Source organism: Vespa crabro, chromosome 11 (assembly GCF_910589235.1).
Source record: "Vespa crabro chromosome 11, iyVesCrab1.2, whole genome shotgun sequence".
Taxonomy (NCBI): domain Eukaryota; kingdom Metazoa; phylum Arthropoda; class Insecta; order Hymenoptera; family Vespidae; genus Vespa; species Vespa crabro.
In genome coordinates, this window is record NC_060965.1 from 5,531,796 (window position 1) to 5,557,994 (window position 26,199).

General features: G+C 28.8%; 1 protein-coding gene and 1 non-coding gene across 2 annotated transcripts; both read right to left on the bottom strand.

The window, feature by feature from the left end:
* Positions 1 to 323: 323 nt before the first annotated feature.
* Positions 324 to 397, bottom strand: Trnai-aau. The gene has a single exon. It is a non-coding gene; the product is annotated as a tRNA-Ile (tRNA).
* An 8,210-nt stretch (positions 398 to 8,607) lies between these two features.
* Positions 8,608 to 20,794, bottom strand: LOC124428047 (UDP-glucosyltransferase 2-like). Its single transcript, XM_046971630.1, has 8 exons — positions 20,237 to 20,794; positions 19,208 to 19,278; positions 18,983 to 19,081; positions 17,856 to 17,995; positions 15,593 to 15,906; positions 12,941 to 13,160; positions 9,621 to 9,840; positions 8,608 to 9,254 (listed from the first exon to the last, which is right to left on the bottom strand). The coding sequence occupies exons 1-8, from the start codon at positions 20,426 to 20,428 to the stop codon at positions 8,963 to 8,965; spliced, it is 1,548 nt and encodes a 515-aa protein (XP_046827586.1). The 5' UTR covers positions 20,429 to 20,794; the 3' UTR covers positions 8,608 to 8,962.
* Between the last annotated feature and the right edge of the window lie 5,405 nt (positions 20,795 to 26,199).

Consider the following 26,199-nt stretch of genomic DNA (forward strand, 5'->3'; position numbering starts at 1 on the left):
GAAATGCGATATAAATGTTCAAGCTTCTTTTTTTTTTATAAATCAAAATTTTTACTTATGATTAAAATTCTATTCTTAATTCAAGACAAAATCAAATGTTATTTTTAAAAAAATATTTTTGTCAATTGAGACTATTATATTATAAATGAAATCATTTTAATTGTTTCAAGTATACAACTTACGTGAATAATAATTGTTTAATACTAATGAACAAAATTCTGCTCTATATTAATTTTAATTACCGATTAAGTATAATTAAAGCTGATGATATAATAATATATATATATATATATATATTATTAAAAAAAAGGAAAAAAAAAATTTGGCCCATGGGGGGATCGAACCCGCGACCTTCGCGTTATTAGCACGACGCTCTAACCAACTGAGCTAATAGGCCAGATGTTAACTTCATGTTTTATTATACATATAACCTACAATTAATATATTTTTACCGTTGTAAACATAAAAAATCTTTGTTTTATATATATTATAAATAATTTTTAACACATAAAGATTACCAACGAATAATTTGTATACAAAATAAATTTTGTCTTAAAATAATTTAACGATAAAATTTTCCTTAGGATTCAATCACGTCTACGTCATTGCACTTTGTATTCATCAAATTTTTCCATATCATTGTGAAGCAATCAATAATATTGATTAGCCTTAATCGTAATTCCTTTAAGAATAGACTTTGACTGGACCGTCCATGTACCAGAGGTTAAAAGAGGTTAAACGCGTGTGTTCGATGTTATGTGCTTCTGTCACATCGTTTAATTGAAAGCAATTTCAAACAGGAATGACAATAAAGTTATCAGTTTATAAAGAAAATCCTTAAAAAAATAACACAAAGAATATTTTAAGCAAGGCCAAAAAAAGAGATAAAGAGAAATATATATTCTAAATTAAATGTTATATTTTGTAACTTCAACGATAGATAAGAACAAAATTTCAACTACAAGCGTAACAGAGAAATACTGTTCTTATCATACGTCTACCGTATTGATATATGTATGTTATGTGTAAATTATACCCTAATCTTTCTTTTTAAGTCTCTTCGGTATATAGCCTCTTCTTTGCTTCGTATCCTAATCACTGTTTGGAAATCATTTTATATAACAACGTTTAATGGCGAAGTATTAGATACGTTCTTAATTTTAAAATGTGGAAAGAAATCAACAATTCTACTACAACTCGGATCCAATTAAAAAAAAAAAAAAGAAACCGGATATCTTTGTATAAAAAATGATTATTTACCTTTTGATCGAGAGAGACTTTGTGACTATCGAAACTTTTTTTTTTAATCAATTCAAAATTGATTACAAAAGTTTAATAAATTTTTCTTTATTTAATAATATAATGGAAAATCTTCAAATGGTTTTTTTTACAAATGATTAAATTAATTTTTACAAGAAAATCATGCAGTTTCGTTTTTAATCGAAGGACTTATCTATCGCGAATGTTCTCTTGCTCATTATTTATTAAAACTCGCAAATATCATCCATGAATATTAATGTCAAAGTGTAAATAATTATAAATGCGTACAAAACAAGAAAATCCTATTCTGATCTAATAAATAAATGAAAAAACAAGATATCATTCACGAGTAAATCTTCGAAGGAAAGTTACTCGTGGTCATTTAATGCTCTTCTATTTAATTAATTACAATCAATCACCCAAGTGCCGAGATTCGAAACATTCGTCCTCGATACCACGTGTGACTGACCGGAGGGTATTAAAAATTCACTTACTACTTAAGAAGTTTTGTAATGCCTCCAAAACACTCGTTCACGATTTAAGTAGAAATTGAGTATAGATGGATTCGTAGCTTGTTGAAAATGAGATCCTCTTCAATGATACACTGATTCTAATTCGCGATAGTTATTTATTAATGAACGGTCATTGAATTTACTTCGCGAAACTCTACTGTTTTTTTTATAAATACAATTTGTGCGATTGTTAAAAAAGCAAAATACTTTTCGAACAAACACTGACTCTGGATTGCACGTAGTCGAAGCGAAAAATACTTATTGTTTAAATCGTGAAACGCGAATGAACAAATACTGTTCTTCACGATATTCTTCTTTTAGCGATACAATCGCTCGATTATTTAATTGCAATCGTGTGCGAAATAAAAAAATAAAAACGAAATTATTAGTATCATTGTTATAATAAGAAAACGTTAAAAATATTAAAGAAATGTTTGATATAACAATGTACTTGCTTTAAGTATCCATTGATACATGCAATATGAGCATTCTGCTACAAAATGATGTAGAACGTTAACGAAGATAAGAAATTAACAATGAGTTTCTTTTTTGCGATAGAAACTTTTTTTTGTGCCGAACAACACCAACTGCCCTTCGCGATTTACGTCTTTTTATTTCATTGATACAACACTCGATTACTTTATTTCTAAAACAGAAAAAAAAACAGAAACAGAATTATTAATATCATTGTTATAATAAATTATAGATAACTTTTTTGTTATTGCTATTGATACTGATTCTATTTCGCGATTGATTTTACTTTATTATTCGTACAAGTTCTAATTTTATCAACCATGTAACAAGTATATTATACGAAAAGTTAAATATTCGAAAGAATCATTTATTTTAATTTCCTTATTGTTTAAATTTTAACAGGAAATTAATTGTTCGTCACATTTCAAAGTCTCTTATAAATCGTTCCTATTCATTAATGTTCATACAATCAAGTCGTTAATGGGCGCGAGTATTAAAATTTGTCTCTATTGAAATTTCAGATTAAAATTGATTTATTTCAACGTCATATACAAGGATGTTTTATGTTCGAATAAAAGTGCATTTGCTTAAATAATTCATAATCAAAAAGAATTAATTATCATAAATTATTATTATTATTTAATTATTAATATTAATAGGATAGACATTATTACAGTTCTATCGAGATAATTCTATCGAGTATAAAATTTCTACTCGATGAAATTTGAGATTGAAATTATTTTATTTCGACGTTGTATTAACATTTATGTGATATTTCTACGAACATTTTTTTTTTTTACCATCGTTGAACTCTGTATTCTTTTGCATCTGTACGATATACATATATATATATATGTATGTGTGTAAGCAAGTGAGAGATTATTTGTCTGCTTACCTTGGCATTGAATGCAGGAATTTTTCCAAGAAATTATATATATATATATATATGGTGCCGATTTATATATGTCAGTAGTGCTCGATTTCGTGTATTCGTATGTATGCATGTGTGAAACATTTGTATGAAAGCAAACGTGAGTGAATTTTTTTGGGCGCACATTTTCCCTATTAAATAAACGTATTTTTTCAAGAAATTCTACAGTTTCATTGTACTAGTGTTTTTCAGAACAGACATTGGTTAATAATGTTCGAAAATTATCTTTTTTCTTACTATTGTATATTCCAATTCGTTTTATTTCTTTGTTACAGTCTTTTTGAGACTGATAAGTAATTAGAACTTCTGACTACCACCGAGTCCATAATAAATATTCTAATTATTAATTATTTATTAATTAATATTTATAGATCAACTTCTAGATAGTTATAATAAAATGTCATATTTTTTGAATATTTATAAGAAAGATTGCTCATAAAAAAGATTAATGCTTTCCTTTATTCGATTTATTAATTGATTGTTATTTGATCCCTGAAGTAAAAGAAAAAAAGAAAGCTACATAGGCATGTATCCCGTAAAGATGTGTATGTGTGGCGAAAATTTACATTAGGTATCTTAAAAAGAAAATGATTATCTATTGTTAAAACGATCGATAAAAATTTTCAATGATATTTTTCTACAATTATATGTTACATTCTACGTTAGTTTTTCAATAAAATGTTCAGAGAAATTTATTTTATATTTATTAGCAAGTAATATATCTAAGGTAATACAGTGCGCATGAGTCGCACGAATCGTTTAACCATCTTCACGATGTAGATGACGCTATTAGTGTGTCAGTTTGTACCAGACACAGGTCCGTAGTGTCCTCGTTAATTACAGGTAATTAACAGATTTTATCTAATGTACATCCTCTTTCTATATATCAATCTTTAGCTAAACACGCGATTTTCATGAGGGTCGCGTTTGCAAGTCCGGGTCATTATCGCGTTTAAAAGGTATTCGTAAAAATAAAATCGGTCTCGTAAATTCTTCCGTGGAACTATTGCGTCGTACTTCTTTCTTTTTTTTTTTTCAATTTTCTAGCTTTATTTTTACATTATCGATATCTCGTTATCTTTTCAACGATGTTTCTTCGATCAATTATTTTGCATTTATAATTATGATCGATCGATATCTTGTGTTATATATTCGATTTTCGTATATTTTCATCTATATATGTATATCTATGGCTAATTCCTACACACACACACATACATACATACATACATACATACATACATACATATATAAATGAATATATATATATATATATATATACATACTCACTTTTAATTTTATCCTGTACTAATATGATTTTATATTTTTCAGACTTTCAAGAATTCCACGAATTAGAATATAAGAGTACCGAAGTAGCAAAAACAGAGTTAGTATATTTTTCTTCATGATCCTGTAGCTGAAGGATGCTAGTCGTGCAATGTATATATCCGGTAAATAAATTTCTTTTTTAAATATTTCCTCAATAATTGAAAAAGAATAAGAAGATGAAAAATAGGAAACATAACCTTCAAATCTATAATACGGAAGTTTGAATTTTTCGAAGAATTTTCCGCGTTTATGTAGATACATATGTGTATAAGAAAAATCATTTATTACGAACGTATATCCTCGCCGAACTCGACATTTTTGTGTATGAGTGCATTGTCCGTGTGCCAAAATGCCAGAGAGTTTATTTTCATTGTCTACATTTATAAACAGGTATTTTCTAAGGAATTATATATGTTGTGAATATCCCGCTCCAGTTCTTGGAATTTTCATAGGTAAATTGTGTTCGAATATATATATATATATATATATATATATATATATATATATATATGTATATACATGTATAAATATGTATAATATATCTATATGTATCACGTCCGTGGTCGCTTTTTTATTTCCATTGCTATGTACATTCAATGTATTACTCCGCCATATACATAACAAACACGCACACACACATATCTTGTTTCACTTCTTTTCAATAGTCGAGCGACAAATTCTTTATCTCTGAACACTTTCTAAAGCGATGTATGTAAAGCGATGATATATATACATATATATATATAGAAAAATGTAAATATATGAATCCTTCGAATTATTCAATTTATTAATTATTCATTATTTCGCGAGTAATATATGAAGCATAAAGATAATATATTTATATGTGATACATATGTGTGTGTGTCTATTTTATGTTTCTATATATTATAAAAAAATGTAATTATTTCATTAGAAAATTATAGTCTATATTTAAAATTTATATATTAATTGCATTTATCACACTTTTCATATCCCGACATATTTGTATTATATGTCTTTATTATTTTTTATTGAAAAAATTAATATATGAATTGACTCACGTTGTACTGTTACGTAATCGAGTTACAAAATCCACTTTGTTTCCTTCCTGATGGTATCATCACCACCTTGGATGTGATAACAAGTGTACATGGTATTTCGTTGCTCCGCATAATTATAGGTAATTAGCAGTTATTTTTAACTATATCCTCTTCCAATATATCAATCAATATCTAATCGTGCAACTTTCCGTATATCCTCTTCCAATCGATATCTAATCGCGCAATTTTCATGAGGACGCGTTCGTATACCGAATCATCATCGAGTTTAAAAGATATTCGCGAAAATAAAATTACTATATTATAGGTCTCTCGGGTCGTTATTGCGTCGAACTTTATCTTTAATTTTCCAACTTTATTCAAACAATATCGATATCTCTCTTGTTTTTTTTTTAACGATGCTCTATTCAATAATTTTACATTTGTACTTGTTTTTGATCGATATCTTGTATTATATATATGTCCTATATAAACAAACTATATATATTAGATTGGAAACTATGAAACGAGCGTTTTTGTTTAATCATTTATTTTCATTCAACGCCCGTTTCATAGTTTCCAACCTAATACATACATATATAGTTATGGATATTTCTTATATAAATATAAACAGATACACTTTTAATCGTATCTTGATTTTACACTTTTCAGATTTTTAAGAATTTCATGAGAATGAAATAACAATATTGTATATATATATATAGAGAGAGAGGGAGAAGGGGGAGGGTAAATTCGGCATGAATTAGTAGCGTGTCTTTTTGATGATTTTACCAGCTAAGAACAAAAGAAAAACAAGGTTAGGAAAGATTTTCATTTTTATACAGTATTTCGACGTGTCAGATCTACGAAAGAGAATTGTTTAATTTCGTTAATGTTTCAAGAAATTAACCCATTTACATCCAAGCGCGGATATATCCGCGAGCTATGACTGTCCTTTATCACCGAGCGCGGATATATCCGTGAGGCCGCCATTGTTTTTCATTACCATTTACCGAATATTCTTCAGATGCCACAGATCACGTCTGATCTCTTCAATTCATTATATTCTGAACAAATTTTATTCTTGTTCTATAAATCTTTTAAACTGTCATTATGAGTAAATTTTCAATCTATATTTAAATATTATCTATCAATGATTCGATAACACGATATACTGACAGGCATTTTCCTATACAGATACCTGCAACTCTGATAAAAGGAAAAAGAACATTAAAGCGATACGTTGTATGCTTATCTAAGTCTTTGCGAAAAGAAACAATTTATAAATGCCATGTTTGCGATGTACTATTATGTGTTGATTACTTTAATGAATTTCATGAAAAATAAATTTTTTATTTTATCTATAAAATAATTTTAATTTTTTCTATTTGAATAAAAAAAAAATATAAAATTCATTGTTTGCGATGTATCAACTGTTTTAAAAAGTATAATTCTGTTATCATGTACTGCACTTATCGACCGACTACCGCGCGGTGATACGGGCCGATCATCAATTGAACATTGCTGATTTTTTTGAATATGGCACATTAAGTAGATGCATGATGCAAATGGGTTAAGAAACCTATTTGGGAATAAAGTTCGTTGAAATCTATTTGGAGACTGGTACCGACGAGAAATGAAGAAAAAGACAGACATATTGCACGACTCAAGCGTTGATTCATCCTTTACCTCGTTATATAATTATATTAATGGATAGATTTACATGTGAATATGTAGAACAAATTGTACATATCTACATGTATATATTAGATGGACTGGAAAGTAATGTCATTTCTGCGTATGTCGATATTTGATTGTGATTAAAAATAAAAACTTGTTAAAAATTTATTCGTTTGAATTTAATTTAAGAAATCGACATTACTTTCCGGTCCACCTAATATCTTTCCATTAAATAGATTTTTTAAATGTCATATAAAATAAGTAATTTTTAAGAGTAGTTTTCAACCAAGTAAAAAAGTCTATTTTGAAAATTTTAAAGAATAATCTCATGTAAAAAAACCTTTACCTTTTGAATAATTCAGGCAAAAAATTATAATCGTGAGAATATAGTTACTTCTACTTATATTTCCTAGTTAATTTTAGATCATTTTTAGACATAATTGCATTTTTATATTGTCTACTATTTTTGACTCTTTTTTCATACGTATTCCATTTTTATTTTGAAATATATACATATATACATATACATAGAAATTTTTTATTATCCTAATAGAAACAATAAAATGATATTCGGGAAAGAAGCTATGTCCTGTTGTGTAATGAAAAAGTGATCGTAATCAAGTCCCAAGTTTATCAAGTCATCTCATTTACAACCATAGTGTCTTAAAAGCAAAGCAATATGGCAAGATAAACGAAGGGAGAAGGACAAAGAATTGCATATATTTTGCAACAGGTCATGAATATATCGATTACTTTCTTCTAAATAATATTATTATCACCTTTATTATTATAATGGATTGTTTAGTGGTAATAATGTTTAAATAAATAGATTTAAACATTAGTTTTTTTTTTTTTTTTTTTTTATTACAGAGTTTAGTACAGGATATCTACATAGTCGATAATTTACCGACATGCTGTCGATATTACAGGTTTCTAGAATCAAGTCGTCATAATAATGATATTCGTCGGTCGATAATATCAATAAGTTAACATTCTTTATTATTAACAGATGGTATAATACCCGGTGTAACAGTATTATTATTGTGATATAATAATTCTTTCATAATTATGATAATAATTAAAATAAATATTAATTCTCATAATTTAATATATATGATAATTTTAATTGATATTAATCATAATTATTTTAATAAATGTTGAAAAATAAAAAATCTTTTTATTAGAAATCTTAGATATAATATATCACGGTGTATATTTTATAATTACTTTCTATTATTAAAATTTATATCGGACAATTTTTATGCAAAATAGATGTTTATGCAAATATTTAATAATGTTTATTTTTGGATTTCTGAAAATTTTTAAGTCTTGACATATAAAATAAATCTGTTTGAAGTTTCGCCGATTAGGATTTTTAAAGTAGGTCAGTAATATAGAATGCGCATAAAGTTCACTGTACTTATTTATACCTACATATTCGTTTGATGAATTTTATGTACATAAAATGTTATGACAGTGACTACGATATTGTTTATGTATATACATATATATAAATATATGCTGACAGTATCGTAAAGTTCTTATAATAAATGCGGCAACGTGATTGACGCTTCTATTTATAAATTAGATTATCTTTGCATTAAATTTATCTTAAGAACGTATGATAGAATCTAACATGTAATTTATATAGTTCGGTTAGTCATCAATTAAAAGAGAAAGAAAAAAATAAAATTAATATCGATCGATTATTCTTTATTGTTTTAAATTTGATTACAAAAACAAATTTTTTAAATTATCATTTATTCATTTTTGTATTTATATCGTTTCATATGGAGATACAAATAACTTTTTGCAGCTTTTCCTAGAACAAAAAAGCATGCACAACCGATGAATATTAAAATCGTGAAAATCAAAAAAATCACCAGTAGTGTCAAATAATAATCGATCCATGACATATCCCGACCGTGATAGCGCAAGTGTTTAGAATTAGGAAACTTTAGAACGTGTTCAATGTTCCAAATTGCTCTCTCCATTGGACGTACTAGTTCATCCTTTAAAATGGCCGATATCAGTTTGATATTGTGCATATATCTGTAAGGTAATATGGTATATATCATTAGCACTATAACGTATAATATCTCTTCAAATTATTAGGAGAACGTGTACATTATTACTATTATTACAGTTAATAATATACTATATTATATTATATAGTATGTTAGTGTTATAATTTAAATAGGTCTAAAGGATAATCTTAACTATTGAATGACCAACGTAATAAGCAAACTGATACATACATTAAATTAGCATAAAGAATCATTGCTACATGTATCATATTTAATTGTAAAATAAAATTAATGTAAAATAAATGTTTGCAAAAGAAAAAATTCATTTAAAAATAATACCTTCTTTCTTCTTTTATATATATATATATATATTCTTTTTTTTTTTTCTTACGTTTTATTCTCCACGACTTCTGTGATAGTTCGTACGATTAATTCTTCCGTCATTGTGTCAACGTTCAACGTGAGTCCAATTCCAGCATCGAGAATTTTTTTTGCGTTGAAGTGTTGATCTCCAAAAAAAGGCATGACTATCAGAGGTACGGAATGATGTACAGCTTCTTGCAATGACTGTAGACCACCTTGCATCATGTAGGCCATCACTTTTGGATGTGCTGTATATGAAAGTAATGCTTTATCGATGGTTTGCTTTCGAAAATTTACCGAACGTTCAAACGACCAGGAGGTATTACCGAGAGGATGAAAGTTGGTTGGAGCTGATATCAGGGTTCCTTTAATAAGGAATATTCAAGGAAAATTACTATCTAGGGTCCCCTTATGTGAACGTTAATTTCTTCTTCATAAGATAGGAAATTTTCAAATAAGAAGATAAAGAGAAAGATTTTTGATTTTACATAATAGCTATTGTCAATAACGTTATTGGATAAAGAAATAAAGAGATAGTTTATAAAATGTATCATAAATAACATATTTAATTTATATATTATAGATACAAAACGTGTAAGATATATTATATACAACAAAGTTGATTTGTTTGAACATGGAAAAGAAAGAGAAAGACAAGGAGAAATATAAACAGATAGTTTGATTTAGTCCAATATAAAGCAAAGCAGTTTTAATTCACACTTGCAATGTTGTATAATATGTCATTCTGTATAAATTAAACAGTATATAACTTAAATATTATAAAAATATAGAAGACAAATATTCTTAATAAAGCGAAAAATAAACAAAAACAGATTATTAAAGTATAATGGTAGAGTTAAATAGTAAAACAGTAAGTATTATAGTATAAAAATCATAAGAAAAAAAAAGAAAAAAAATAGAAGACAGAATTTTCGATATTTAATATCAGAAACAAAATTAAAAGTGAAAAAGATAGTACATTATATTGGAGTTCATTTTGAAAGTTACGTAGTAATATATTATATAATTTAACAATTGTAAAAAATAAAAAATAAAAAGAGAAACGAAAGAGGGAGAGAGAGAGACAGAGATAAAGATAGAGATAGAGATAGATGTAAAGAGAGAGAGATAGAGATAGAGGTAAAGCGAGAGAGAGAGAGAGAGAGAGAGAGAGAGAGAGAGAGAGAGAGAGAGAGAGAGTAGCATTGGAATAGACATATCTGGTACTTTTACCATCAGATTTCATAAATTTCAAACAGATCGAAATTTAAAGCCATTCGGAAGCCTTCGAAAGAGTTACTTCGAGTTGGAAGTTCAATCGCACGATACTAAAGACTCCAAAAGCCAAAGGAAGATTCAAGGAAAGTTCGAAGACCGTCTTCACGAAACCGAATACTTACGCTCTTAGTTTTGAAACTGGATAACTTGGACGTATTATCGGCCATCGAGTTGCATTACACTGACTTGCTCAATACAAGGACATTCTAAAAGCGAATCGATCGTAAGTATCTTTGAGACTTCCCTTTTTTCCGACCGAATGAAAATCGAATCGTATCGGTGGAACTTATCGGATAAATATACAGGGTGTCTTTGTATATGTTTATCATTGAATTTATTAAAATAATATTAATGCTGAAACGTGAAAATAATTTTTAACAAGAGTAATATTTATTTAAATTTCTTTTTTTTTTTTTTTTTAAATCATTTTTCAAAAAGTGTCACTTTGATTTTCTATATGAACGGTTTCAATCTTCCTTCTTTTTTTTCTTTTATCCACATATTTATATTTTTTTTTTCTTAAATCTTAACTCTTTTTTTTTGTTAACACGAATGTAGAGTTTACTTTTAAAGATTAACACACTTAGGGTGTCACTTAAATAATATTCGTTAAATCAAATTTTTATCCGATCTTCTGTGCGAAAGTATTCTAATTTTTTTATATTATACTTTTGTGATTATTTTCAAAGGCATATATCTCAAGTATCTAAAGACATTTATTAAAGATAGACATTTATGTATTATTTAGTAGTAGTTCTTTTCTCTCGTAACTCAAGATCACTATTAGTATTTACTTTGAAAACAGATAGAAAAATAGAAGCTAGGCATCGCGAACGATCTTAAAATTGAATTATTCAAGTCGAAGGAACTCGCACGAATTATCGGCTCTAGTAATCGTTTCTGACAGGTACTATTCTATAAAAGTACGAGAGAGAAAGAAAGGGAAAGAGAATTTTGTGGGTAAAGAAAACTATAGCGTGAGAGAGATGCTTTCTTCAACGTAATTTCCCATAAAAGGGAAATTTTCTATTGTCTGTTAAGTGCTGTGCAAGATGCTAGCGCCATCTTCCAAGTAATTACGTTCGAATCGTTTGACGGTTAATGTTTAAAGTGAGCATTCCGCGTTGAGTAAAGAAAATTAACGCCTCTTGTAAATGAAAGGTATCGTACGAAGTCGGATGCAACTTCGTTAAAGACGTTGAGAGCAAGAGAACCTAAGAGTGCCGCCGTTAAATTTGGCCCTTTACGAAGCTCCAAACGTTTTTCCCTTCCCATCCCTTCCCTTCTCTTTTCGCGTTATTAAACCTTAGAAAGGTAAATCGTGCGTCTCGTTAATTATTTATCGTCTACTGTGAATCAAATTGACGCATGATTTTCTCATTAACAAAAAAAAAAAAAAAAAAAAAAAATAGAAAAGAAAATAAAATATAATAAAAGATTTTAATATAATTTACATATGTATCTGAACGTATCTTATAAATATTACTTAAAGATAATATATTAATATATTAATGTAATCTGGATGTAAGTTATTGAAAAATAATCTATGAAATATATAACAGGTGTTCAGAATAAAGCGTTATAAATATTTAATTTAGAGGGAAAAAAATAATTAGTATTTTTGAGAGAAATTGTTCGATCGAGTGTTATCTGATTTCAAGGGAGAGGAGTGGGTTGGGGAATTTATTAATTTTTTTGTTTTTTTTTTTTCATTTAACAAATTCAACTTTGTTGCTTTAAATAGGAATATACATAAAAAAAAAAAAAAATTTAAAAAGAAAAAGAAATAAACAAATAAACTTTCCTTAAAATATTTTTGTATCAATCTTCGATTTTCCGAGATATTTAAAATAATTATCTTATTTATTTAAAGATAAATTTCTATACATTTTCTTTTACACCTATCAAATGATATAGAAATTAATTGAGACACACTGTAGACCGACCGTTGTAAATGTGTATTGGAAAAGTAGTTGATCGAAGTTTAGCCTTTAACAGGATAAGAAGAAGAAGAAGAAGAAGAAGAAGAAGAAGAAGAAGAAGAAGAAGAAGTGGTAACAGTAGCCTTACCAAGAACCGCTTGCTGTGGAACCCACTTCACAAATTTGATGTTGCTTGACTGAATAGCCATGTCTCCGGCATGTTTCCATAGAACTCTTTGCTTGAGCGAGCCCAAGGCGTTGCACAATGCCGTCAAAGGGTCATTGGGTAGCTGGTGAGTTTGCAGATTCGAACCGAGAGAAAAATAAATGGCTCCGTTTATGGCATCATCCAGGAATTCACGAATATCCTGAAGAAAAGAATTATCGATGTGTTTTCATAATCAATGATTATATATCCACTTGTTTCATTGTTCTTTTTTTTTCTTTTTCTTTTTTTTCTTTTTTTTTTAATACAGATTTTGAGCAAAATTATATTTCAATTAATTTCTTTCAAATTTTCTCGTTTGAACGTTTAGATTTTGAAAAGTTATAATCGACGATATTATAAAGTATGATGATGTAATGATATTAATGGTATTAGCCCTTTGATCATTGGAATGATTTATTTTTCTCAGAAATTTGCAAGAGAACAATGTTAAACCAGCTATTATATATTTGAATCAATTATTATGATGATTATTGTTATTATTATTATTATTATTGTTATTTTTTTTTACAGAATTGTATGAAAAATTGAATTGTTATTAATACGTTACAACATTGCGATTATGGAATTTAAACGTAACAATTGCGTTTAAGGGGTTAATATGCTAACCATGTATATAATATGTATCTCGAATTAATATGAAATTTTAGAAACTTTTTTTTTGTTCCCTAGTAGTTACAGTTTAAAGTAAAGTCAGTGGCGGTATGCGGAAATGTTCTTCCGGAAAATGTTTAGCTTTTCATTCCCATGGGTAAGAGTGGAATGAGCACCGGTAAACAGCAATGACCCTTACTTTCGCATCGCAATGTTGAGCCGTAGGTAAACTTTCCCCAACAGTAGAGTCACCTGTGAGAACGACTACGTATTATCCCCGAGAGAAATCATGCTCCAGCGACGCACAATTTTGTCGTTTGGTATAACCATGGACTCGTAGGAGATATAGGTGATCGCTTCGAGGGACTATGCTGATGAATTTTGGCCAACGTTCGAGCCTTCTATACTCTAGAGCTTATGTATCTATATATCCATATAGATATATGTACAGGTTGAATCATATAACATGACGATCAATACGTGTGTATAAATTTCCCTAAAAAAACATTTTTTCTGTTTTCTTTTTTTTTTTTTTTTTTTTTTCAAATGTAGAAAATTACATGGAGAAGTATAAACGTTAAAAAGGAATGATTTTGAAATGAATATTTATTTATATCAATTTGTTATATCTATTTTTTTCTGTTTTTTTTTTTTTTTTTTTTTTTTTTTTTTTTTTATAGTGTTCTATAGAATTATAAAACAGAAATAATTCTATCGATATCATTATTATTTAGCAGCATTTATATTTTAAGCTATTTGTGTGTATATATATATATATATATATATATGTATACATGAATAAATGTTTAACGATTCGGTAGAATGGTATGAATAATTATTACTAATATACCGCACCGTGATACGAATGAATTTCAAATAATGTCTTGTTACTATCGTTATCTCGATTAATCATAAAATAATGTGTATTATTTCGATAAAAGAATTCATTCTAATAGTAAATAAATCCCTCTTGGACTTATATATTTAAAAGTGGATGAATTTTATCTCAAATATCTTTTAAGTTAAGCAATATTTACGTTTATTTATTTTGATTATAATTGCAAAAAGGGGTTGAATCGAAAATGGAGATTATTTTTTAATCGACGAAATTGGAATGTCGCGAGGTAGAAAAATTTTTTTAATTTTTTGTGTACGAAAAACATTTTTCAACGATGATAATAGTAATAATAATAATAATAATAATAATAATAATAATAATAATAATAATAATAATAATAATAATAATAATAATAACAACAAAAACAACAACAACGATAATAATAATAACAAATAATAATAATGATTAATAATAATAATAATAATAATTAAAACTAACAACAATCATTTTAACTTCAATGGCATATAATTGCTTCGATATGAAACAATTATTTTAATACCATTTTCATGTTTTTATAATTGAACGTGTTATTCTACAACAATTTATAACACGAAAGAGGATTAATTATTGTATCGTAATCACGTATGACAAACATACATTATTGTAAATATATATATGTTTTATCTTTTATTTATTAATTTTTTTTCATAATTTTTCTTTTTGAATAAAAGAAAAAAGAAATATTATTATAGACATACTTCTTTAGAGTATATTAAAATTTTCAAGTATATAAATAATTGTATCATTTGTATCATTTAAAAAATTGATTTTCTAAATATCCTTTGCGAATCATAGAACAGTATTAGAAATATTTCAAAGAAATACTTTATGTGTTTTAAATATGCACAATTCTGTATTATTTTTTGCAATTTTCTTTTCCTTAATTTTTGTGCTAATGTTTCTTTTTGAACAAAAGAAAAAAAAAAAGAAAAGTTGTATTAGAAATATTTAAATGAAATATTTTAAATGTTTTAAGTATATCTAACTTTGTATTAGATTTTTCAATTATTTTCTTAAATTCTTTTCTTTTTTTTTTTTTTTTGAACAAATAAATGACATTAGAAATAATTTTAATGAAATACCTTAGGTAAGGATTCAGTTTGTTCCTTGATTTGGAGGCTATGGACTTCGATCACATTCGGTAATAAAGGTTTTGGATAACCAAGGACGTGATTATTGCCTAATATAATCAAACTGAAGTTTCTATCTATGTCGTAAAGCGGCGTATCCGGTACGAACTTGTTGGCTATTCGTTGTGCTCTTGGCAAATGCCAGTATCTATAATAGAACCTGGTCCAGCTCGTGTATAATATGTTCCAAATTCTCTCGTCCATGCTCATTCGATTTGTGAAGGGGTAAGCCATATCGGGATTTAACATTGGATCGTCCGGATTTCCTGAAAATAACGAGAACACAATCGATTACGATTGACATTCTCTATGATGCAAACGTACTACAAACTTGATTTATACTACTATTATTCTCTTGATGGATAGTTAATATCAAGAATTTAATAATAATCAAAAATTATTTCATTAATAATTAACATTTTTATATTTATCATTTATAATATACGATATACTATTTAGAAAATAATAAATAATTAATAAATATTTTTAATCGTTTTACACAGTTTATAAAATAGTTAATTAATGTTCGTTACAATTAAAAATAATTTCATTTAAATAAACTACACAGTTTAAGAATTGTTTTTTTTTTCTTGTAAAAGAATGAAACTTAATGAAATGAAAATTCGTTATGAATGAAATTAATATAGCGATCGCGTTTATATTTATCATATACTCAAATATATAAGATAGGAAATAATATTGATTATTTTGAATATCTTTCTTTTACAAAAGTAAATATAATTTTATAAATTAGTCATCTAAAATTTGGATTGGGAAAATAAAATGAATTTAATTCGTAAGAAAATATTGTATAAAAATTCTTTATAACGAATTGCTAATTAATTATTAATAATATGTTGAAAAAAATAAAAAAAAATAAAAAATTTGATCTTTAAAATGATATTTTGATTCAAATTTATACGACTTTTAGTTTCGGAGATATTCTCATTTAAATCGAATACGTTTACGTTGATCCATTGATCTATATAATTTCATTTAATTGACTCATGACACACTGATCTATATAAGTTCCGAAAATTTACATAGTCCTACTATTACAATTACTATGAACAACTGTACTATACGAATTATGAATGGAAATGTTTCGAAGTCAATATTTTCAGAAAAAAAAGTCGTAGAGACATGAAACCAGCATTGTATTCAAACGTATTTTATTTTTTATTTATTTAAATATTGTAATAATATCATTATAATCAAATCGTTTATGTTAATAATTTTGAAAATCGAATTTTTTTCTTTTCTTTCGTATTAACGGAATAACTATAATGAAATCTTTTTGAAAAATTGAAATTTTTATTAATATTATGTAAATTTTATTTTATTTATTTAAAATAAGAAATAGAAGATCTATTAATAGTCGAATAATATAAAATGAAAAGATCGAAATGTCGAAACTGTTCTTTCGTAATATGAATATAACTATGAAATATTTTCTAAGTTAATTTGACATATATGAATTAATATATATATTTTTTTTTTATAGAGAATCTCAAGCTGGATCGATCAGTACTATTAAAAATATACAATTCTATTTTTAAAAATTCAATTGCCTTAGTATATTCTTTACGCGTTCATCTATAAAAATATTATTATTGCCATATTATGATCGTATCATACGACTCTTCTAATTTGCATAGTAAATATAATGTATGTTGTGAAATTTATAAAAGGATGATATTATTACAAAAAAAAAAAATAATAATAATAATAATTCTGTTTATATTTAGGAAATTTTTCTCAACCATATAAGACAAATTTTACTTTTTAATATATTTCATAAGACGATTACAATGAAATACCGATAGAAACCAAGATAAAGCAAGACACATTGACCCTTTTCGTATTTTCTTTTTCTTCTTTTTCATTTCTCGTCCGATACAAGTTAAAGCACTACCAAGCAATCTATCCGTTTCCTAGAAGGTTTTTCGCCCTTCCAACGATTGCTCGCACTTTCTGTTTTACCGACAATTTACGTCAATTTCCGAGCTGGGTAACGACGTTCGTTTGGGACTGTTAGAAAGCACGAAATTCAACGAACAACCAACCATAGAGTCACGTTTGTGTTCACACCATCGAGCTTACTTTACCACGATTGTAATCCTTTCTAATGAGATACTAGGATTTTGCAAATAGTAAACTGTTTTCGACGATAAAAATTTGTAATTTTAATAATATTTTAAAAATTGTTACTTACCTATCGAATCCATGACATATGGAAGATTTCCAACGCTTAAAAATCCAATTAATACTGGATAGTTATAATGTTTAACCAGAGAATAATAACAATGATACCATAATTGTTCAATTATGATTGCATCGAAAGTTTTGTTTTTTCTGAAACAGAAATGATTCCTCTCTTCTTTCTATTTTGTAATAAATTTATATAGCTTTAAATTAATATAGATAAAAATTTTTCTATTTATATAGACTGTATCATATAATGTGATTATAATTTTTAAGAAAAGAATGGTCAATATTATTTAAACGTATAATAAATAAATAAATATATATATATATATATATATATATTTATATTAATATAAATTAAAAAATTAAATATTTCTTTATATTTAAATTTATTCGAAATAAACTGCATTAACTGCAATCAATTATTAAAAATTTTGATTATAATTATTTTTAATTTAATATTAATCTTTAATAATATATATATATATATATATATATATATATATATAAATTTTTTTTTTTTTCTTATATGAACATTTGTAACTTACTATGTGATTGTACCTGTGAAATTACATAAGTATGTTCACATATTATGGTACATAAATTCTGTATAGAAAATAAGAGAGAGAAAAAGGTCAGGAAAACTTTTTTAAAAGTATAGGAAAAACGCGTCGAAGACAGAAAAAGTTTTTCTCTCACGTTTTAGCTATGTCTCTGAAAGATTTCGCCAGCTTGCCCATGTGGATAGAATTTCTTTCGATGACGTTAGGTGAATGTATAAGTGTTAAATAAATATTTATAATTACTTGTTATGCGATACAATAAATATAATATAACCATATTATTCTACGAATTTAAATTTGTTTTTTTTACTTTTTAATGAATTTCCAAGATATTTAATATTAGGACAAATTATTAATATTAATCACAAATGATTAATAATTTGAGAAATCATTTCTTGTTAATATTAACAATATGAGGACTGTATATATATATATATATATAACTTTTTTATTAAATGTTATATATAAAAATTCGTAATAAGTGTTAATTATTATCTGTATTTCTTGGAAAACAGAAACACGCGAAATATTTTCAAATTATTGAAAAAGAATAATAATTGATTTATATTACGTTAATAATTCCATGATTTGTTCGCTGAAAAGTTGCTCGACGCATAGATCGTTAGCTTCCTTCATATTTTTCCTTAGAATCTCGTAAGCGTTCATATGTCTATGTGAATAAAAATTGAAATGATAAAAGAAAAATGAAAAATCAATTCATTGTATATTATAAAAAAAAGAAAAAAAAAAACAAAGCAAAAATTGTCACAAAATAATCAAAATTCACGTGACTCACCTAAGTCCAGTGCAATCACTTTTGCGATATGTGAACGAGAGATCAACGTCCTCGTAATTTTGAAGACTCTTCTGAAAAAGAAACAATATTACGTTTTAACGAAGGATTGTTACATTTCGTTCTTTCCGTTCAAATACTTATTTCCAACTTGAAAAGAGAGAGAGAGAGGGAGAGAGAAAGAGAGACAGAGAGAGAAAGAGAGAGAGAGAGAGAGAGAGAGAGAGAGAAGGAGAAAGAAAAAAGAAAAAAAGAGAAGTAAAGAAGGAGAGACTATTGGGCCATGAGAGGACACATTTAGCAAAGAGAAATGTTAGTAGGAGTAAATTGAAGGTGAACAAAGTTTGCGTAACTTTGAACTCGAGTTTAGAGAGAGAGAGAGAGAGAGAGAGAGAGAGAGAGAGAGAGAGAGAAGGAAAGTGTAGTGAAGGAATAGATGTAAGGATAGAGTATGAGTAAGGAAGCAGGAGAGAGAGAGAGAGAGAGAGAGAGAGAGAGAGAGAGAGAGAGAGAGAGCGAGAAAGATAGATAGAGAGAGAAAGAAAAAAAAAGTAGGAAGTAGAACGAGGAAGGAAAAACGTAGATGAGGTAGGAAAAGAGTCCGATGTCTATTTGAAATATCTTCCGAACTTTTTTCGACCGACTTCTAGAAAATTATTGAATTATTAAAACGCCGTTATGAACTAGTTTGAAGCATTCTTCGCGATCCACTTGACTTGGCTTTTACCGGAATAAAAGATGTCGCCTTTGGAAATAAATTGAAATTGAATGTCTCCTCTCGATTATTTACGATTACGACATTATTTACGATTATTGTAGTTATATGTGATGTGTGATATTCGGTTAAGTTATATATATATATATATATATATGTGTGTGTGTGTGTGTGTGTGTGTGTGTGTGTGTGTTTGTTTGTTTGTATGTATGTATGTATGTATGTATGTATGTATGTATGTATGTATGTATGTATGTATGTATGTATGTATGTATGTATGTATGTATATACATACCTCAAGTGTAAAATTGTCATACCTTTAATGGTATCGTTGAAATGACGGTAACGTTGTGACCACGAGTTGCCAATGCCTTCATCAGTGCTTGGAATGGTTGTTGATGACTATAACTCGTACTCGGACAGATGCCTAGAATGCGAAATCCATCGACTAGGAAACCACACTCGCGAGATATGATGAGAATTATTGAGAGTATCAGAATGATGTTCATTTTCAGCTCTTTGAAAATTCTGATACGATGATTTTCTCGAACTACGAATAAAAGTAGTAACTAGAGTTTTCGAATGAATCATATGAACATTTCGAAGAATTTCGAAGAAGGTTTAGAGACTTTGGAAATTGCTCAAAACACCAAAGGAGAATGGAGTAGTTTAAAGAAAAGGATGGGGAAGAGGAGGAGGAAAAGGAAGAGGAATAGGAAGAAGAAAATGAAGAAGAAGGACAGGAAGAGTAAGGAAAAAAGGAGTTCGGTATGAACTAGTATGAACAATTCAGAGCACGTTTCACGATCAGTTTGCTTGGTGCCACGGTAAATAAGTGAACGACTTTCTCATTGGCCGGTCCATGGCTCTCCTTTTCCTTTTCTTTTCTTTCTTTTTCTTCTTCTTCTTCTTCTTTATCTCCTCCTCTTCCTCCTCCTGCTGCTCCTCCTCCTCCTCCTCCTCCTCCTTCTCTTCCTCCTCCTCATTCTTTCTCCTTCCATGTAAGAAAGAAATAATTCAAGACTCGTCTGACACGTGACAGATGTTTCTGTATTTGACCCTAAAGACAAAGGGTACCATTCAAAGCTAATGAGAATTTCATCGAAGTCGTTTCCTTATCGATTGGAAGAAGGCCTTGATACTGACAACTGTAGGTCTTTATATAATCTAAAGCCAGTTGTATTTATATAATATAACGTTCATTATCTTTGAAAGTTCAAAAGAAATATTCTCTCTTTGAAATTGATCGATTTTCTTGGCAATATCGTATTTCAATTTCTCAATATAAAATGTAATAGAGAAGATGTTGAGAAATCTTCAGAAACAACTTCTATAATTTTAATTATTTTATTTTATTTTTTTTTATTTGTTTTTTTCTTCTATTCGATACATAAGAAAATAATATAGAAAGTTACGAATATAAGTTTTATTACGAATTTTCATTTTTCATATTAAAATTAATAATATTCAATTTAAAATACAAAATCTGTCTTTGAAAACGAGTTTGATAATCTTTTCTTTTCTCTCTCTCTCTCTCTCTCTCTCTCTCTCTCTCTTTTTTAATATTGTTTTCAAACATTTCAACGCGGAACGTGCGTACTAAGAGAATTGAAAGATAATTAATCTTGAAGAAAATCAGAAACGTTACTTAAAAAAAAAAAAAAAGAAAAAAAGAAAGAAGTAATCGCTTTCACTCGGAATGAACTGAGTTCACGAAAGTGTAGACGGATTACCTGACATAGTACCATTAGCTTCGAACGTAGAACTCGTTGCTTGATGGCAGAGAGAAGTGAGAGAAGGTTTGTCGCAAGAGGAAATGTTGCTGTTGCTGTAGGAACGAAGAGAAATCGGTGGTAGCACGTCTTGAGAAAAAAATTTCGAGCTCGACAAAAATGTCAGCGTATACCTTTTCAAAGCTTTTGTTGAAAAGACCACTTCCACATTTTTTCTCTTTTCGTTCTTCTTTTTTTCATTTTTTTTTTTATTTTTTTTTTTTTCATTTTTTTATTTTATTTTATATTTTATTCCTTCCTTTTCCTTCCATTTTATTTTATTATTATTGTATTTGTTATCAAACGATTATTCCACACGAGATGATAACTTCATCGAATTGTTTCTATAAAAAGAAAGAAAAAAAAAAGAAAAAAGAGAAATAAATAAAATAAAAATTAAAACTCGGAAAAAAAGGAAATCACGGTTGGGAAACGTAAAACGTATTTCGAGTAATTAAATTAACGTGGCTAGGTTGGCAAGAAAAAAAGAAGGAAAGGAAAATTATTAAAAACAAAAAAGGAAATAAAAATGTAAAAACAAAACAACAAAAGGGAGAAAAATAAAGGAAACAAGAAAAAAGAAAAAGAAAAAAAAAAAGAAGAAGAAGGAAGAGATCAGTGTTGGCTTTTAAACGCTTTCCGTTTTATTATCATTACCTTTTCAGTTCTGTTCCCGCAGTTTACGCGCATCGTGTCACAATATTTATAATTATTTCGCCGTTTCGTTGTCGGCGTTGCATAGATATTTTCTAAACGGCGTCCACAGGAAGAACTACGTTCCTTCCACGAAGATAAAAGGTTTTTGTATGCTCGGTTGTAAGCACGGTGCATTACTTAGGGCTGTCATAACACGGACCATGCGAAAAAGCTCTCGTTAATTCGGGACATCGTGCGTACCTTTCGTAAAAAGCTTGCTCGGCATTGTTGATCTTCGTTGTTGTGGTATAAAAAGAAAGAAAGAAAGAAAGAGAGAGAGAGAGAGAGAGAGAGAGAGAGAGAGAAAGAGAGAGAGAGTGAGAGAGTGAAAGAGTGAGGGAGACAGATAGATAGAGAGAAGAAGAAATAACGAAAAAAAAGGAAAAAAAAAAAGAAAAGGAAATTTTAACTATTCGAACGAATCATCGTAACAATTCCGTTCTTACGAAATATTTCTCGAAACGAAATGCCGACAATTTGTCTTACTTTGTTTATTTATTATATAATGAAATAAATCGGAAATATTCGTTCAAACTTCAGAAATCAAAATGAAAGAGAAGCGACAGTAGGGACGATACGTCGAATCTCGTGGTCCTGAGTGCGAGATAAATCGTTTTCCTTCTTTTCTTTACTCTCTGTCTCTCTCTCTTTCTCTCTCTCCCTCTCTCTTTCTCTCTCTCTCTCTCTCTCTCTCTCTCATACTCTCCCTCTCTTTTCCTCTCTCTCCCTCGTTTCTCGTACCACGCTATGCATGTTGCGAGAATCGTGTTTGTAGAGGCGGATAACTCTGACGTTTCCGAAGATCTAATAGGGTACGGTACGACTTTAAAGTGCTCGGCTGACACCGTAGGTGGGCGGGAAATTCGAATCACGTGTCAGAGTCAGATGCGCTTGATAAGGGTTGAAAGCAGTTCCGTCGTGCGTCGCGTCGCGTCGCGTCGCCTCGCGTCGCATCGCGTCGCGTCGCCTCGTCGTAGGAAGATTCGTCTTGAAACTTGATATCAGTTGAGAAATAGGAAAACAAGGAGAGCATTGGGGGATGGGGGGGGAGGGGAGTAGGGGTAGAGGAGGGGGATGAGTGGGTGAGTTAATCTTAAGCAGTTATATGATATTTCTGACGAATTATTAAAATTAATAATAATAATCTATATTATCGATAACGATAGGAACTATTTATTATTTATATAAACTCGTATAATCATTTATATTTCTTTCTTTACAATCTACTATAATAAAAAGATAAAAGATACAATATTTTCTCTTTGTACGAAGTCATCGGCATAGTCCGAAATATCGAACGGAAGGATTATCGGGAGCAGTGTCTATTTCTCTGTCCATTCGATATCCATGTATCGTGGCTTATATAAACGTCGTCGACGTTTGAAACAATACGATGATCGTTCAACGTAGCTACGTTAAGAGAAGAGATGGCGAGTGGGAGGTAAGGGGAAGGGGATGATAGGTAGAACGAGGTCTATAGGGAAGGAAGTCGTGTGTCTGCTTTTGTCAAGCCGCGATACAAGCTGTGGATTTAATACAACACCCAGTCCACGTAGGGAGGATGGGAAAGAGAAGACGGGTGAGAGAATTAGCAAGGTTGGAGATAGACAGAAACTGAGCGAGAGAGAGAGAGAGAGAGAGAGAGTTTACGTGAGTGAGAATGGGAGCGAGAAAGTTCGAGCAAAATGCTGTGTGTGTCACTAAGTAAGCGTCTAGATTTGCTCCTCTTCTCTTTCCTACCTTTCCTCTCTCTCTCTCTCTCTTTCTCTCTCTCTCTCTCTCCCTCTTTCTCTCTCCCTCTTTTTCATACACACACATTTGGAAAACCGAGCATAGAGAATGTGTCAGCTTCAGCTGCGTGTGTTTTGCGAGACCTCTCGGTAATTCTCCTCTCTTTTCACTACTACAACTAAGGACTATTACCAACTACTACTACTACCACTAATACTACTACTACTACGGATAAAACACTTGACGTCCTTCACCCTCGCTTACAGGCCGGGACTAGAATTCCTCCTTACCCCTCTTCTTCATCTTCTCTATCGTTTCTTGGATCTGGATGTATATACACAGAAGGTACTCTTGTCCTATCTCTCTCTCTCTCTCTCTCTCTCTCTCTCTCCTCCTCCTCCTCCTCTTTCCTTCTCTGTGTCATCTTTTCAAAGCTTATTCAGCCCTTTCTCTCTCTCTCTCTTTCTCTCTTTTTCTTTGCTTCTTACTTCCTTTTTGTTATAGTACTTATGTAAAGGTAATTCGAGGTAGTATTTATGAGTAATTTTGCGAAGGACAAACGAGAGTTTCTAATGCACGTGTGGGCATATTACTCACGTGTGGTATATTTTATTGGTTTTTTTTTTTTTTTTTTTATTATTTCTTTTAACAAGGATGATTTATCTAGAGGAGGATATAAATTTAATGGATACAGAGTTAGACATATGTATAAAGGAAATATATATATATATATATATATATATATATATATATATAAATTATATATTATTTTTTGTGCGTGTTAGGAAGAATTTTTAAAAATTCTTCGTTACAGTAAATAAAATTTTTTAATTATAATTCAATTATACGATTTCATCGTACCTTTGTGTATTTTCATAACAATAGATTTGTCATTGAATATTTTGAGTTGATATTATATACATATGTTAATACATTGTATACACATTATATACACGATATTATATACACATGTTAATGTCGTACATTATTGGAAAGCTTAAGTTGTCACAATATCAAATGTATCATATTTTTTATGTTGTACATTATTATCATATATGATATCATCATTTTAACGGTATCTTTCTAACAAATTAAACATCACTATTATTGAAAAAAATAGAAATGATAACGTGAATACAAATATGTTAGTCAATAATTATTTTTATGTCTATATTAGATTTCTTTTGTTATTGATAAAAATTTTTTTTCTTTTTTTGATCATTTCTTTTTATTCTTCTTTTGTACAAATTGACTAGTATTTATTAATTTTAACACAGACACGTGTTCGGAAATTAAATATGATTTAGACGATCAATTGTTCGTATTTCTTTCTTTCTTTTTCTTTTTTTTTTTTAGAAAAGGCACGTTAAACGTCAAACAATTCTACAATTTCTAATAGCAATTAACATAAAATACGATATAGAATGCTTTAAGCGCTAAAATTTTGACAATTTTTCTCTTCATATTGACAATACCTTATTATCCTTAATAATCTCTTATTAACATTTAATAATACTTAAACATACAGATTATAATATTTATCCTCATATACTTATTCTACTGGCTAGTAGTCACGCTAGTGTAACGACTATCTTGCGTAAACGGAAAGGCATTATCATAGTACATACATGAGGCACGAAAGCTTGTCGTCACTAACGGTAGTAGCTTCATCGACGCGTGCCCATTAACTTCAGGAAAGCCTAGCGGAATCCGTGTAAAGCCCGCTTTCGCACATCACAAAACGTGTACTCGCGTTGCCCTCGAATCGTCGGCTTCACCTTTGCACTTGCACCAACTCGGATACATGCTGTTCTTTCACACGGTCACTTGGCTTGTACTCTGACTTTATCGGTACTTAACGAAGCTGTAGAATACAAGAGAAAGAGAGAGAGAGAGAGAGAGAGAGAGAGAGAGAGAAAGAGAGAGAGAGAGAGAACGAAAGAGAGATTGATGTTTGTTTTGTTATAAAATGATAGAAAACAACAGTGAAAGAAAATGTAAGAATGCTGTTAAAAAAATGTTCAATGACGGCAAATGCAATTTTTTTTTGCAGGTACGCGAATATATGCGGATAAAGAAAA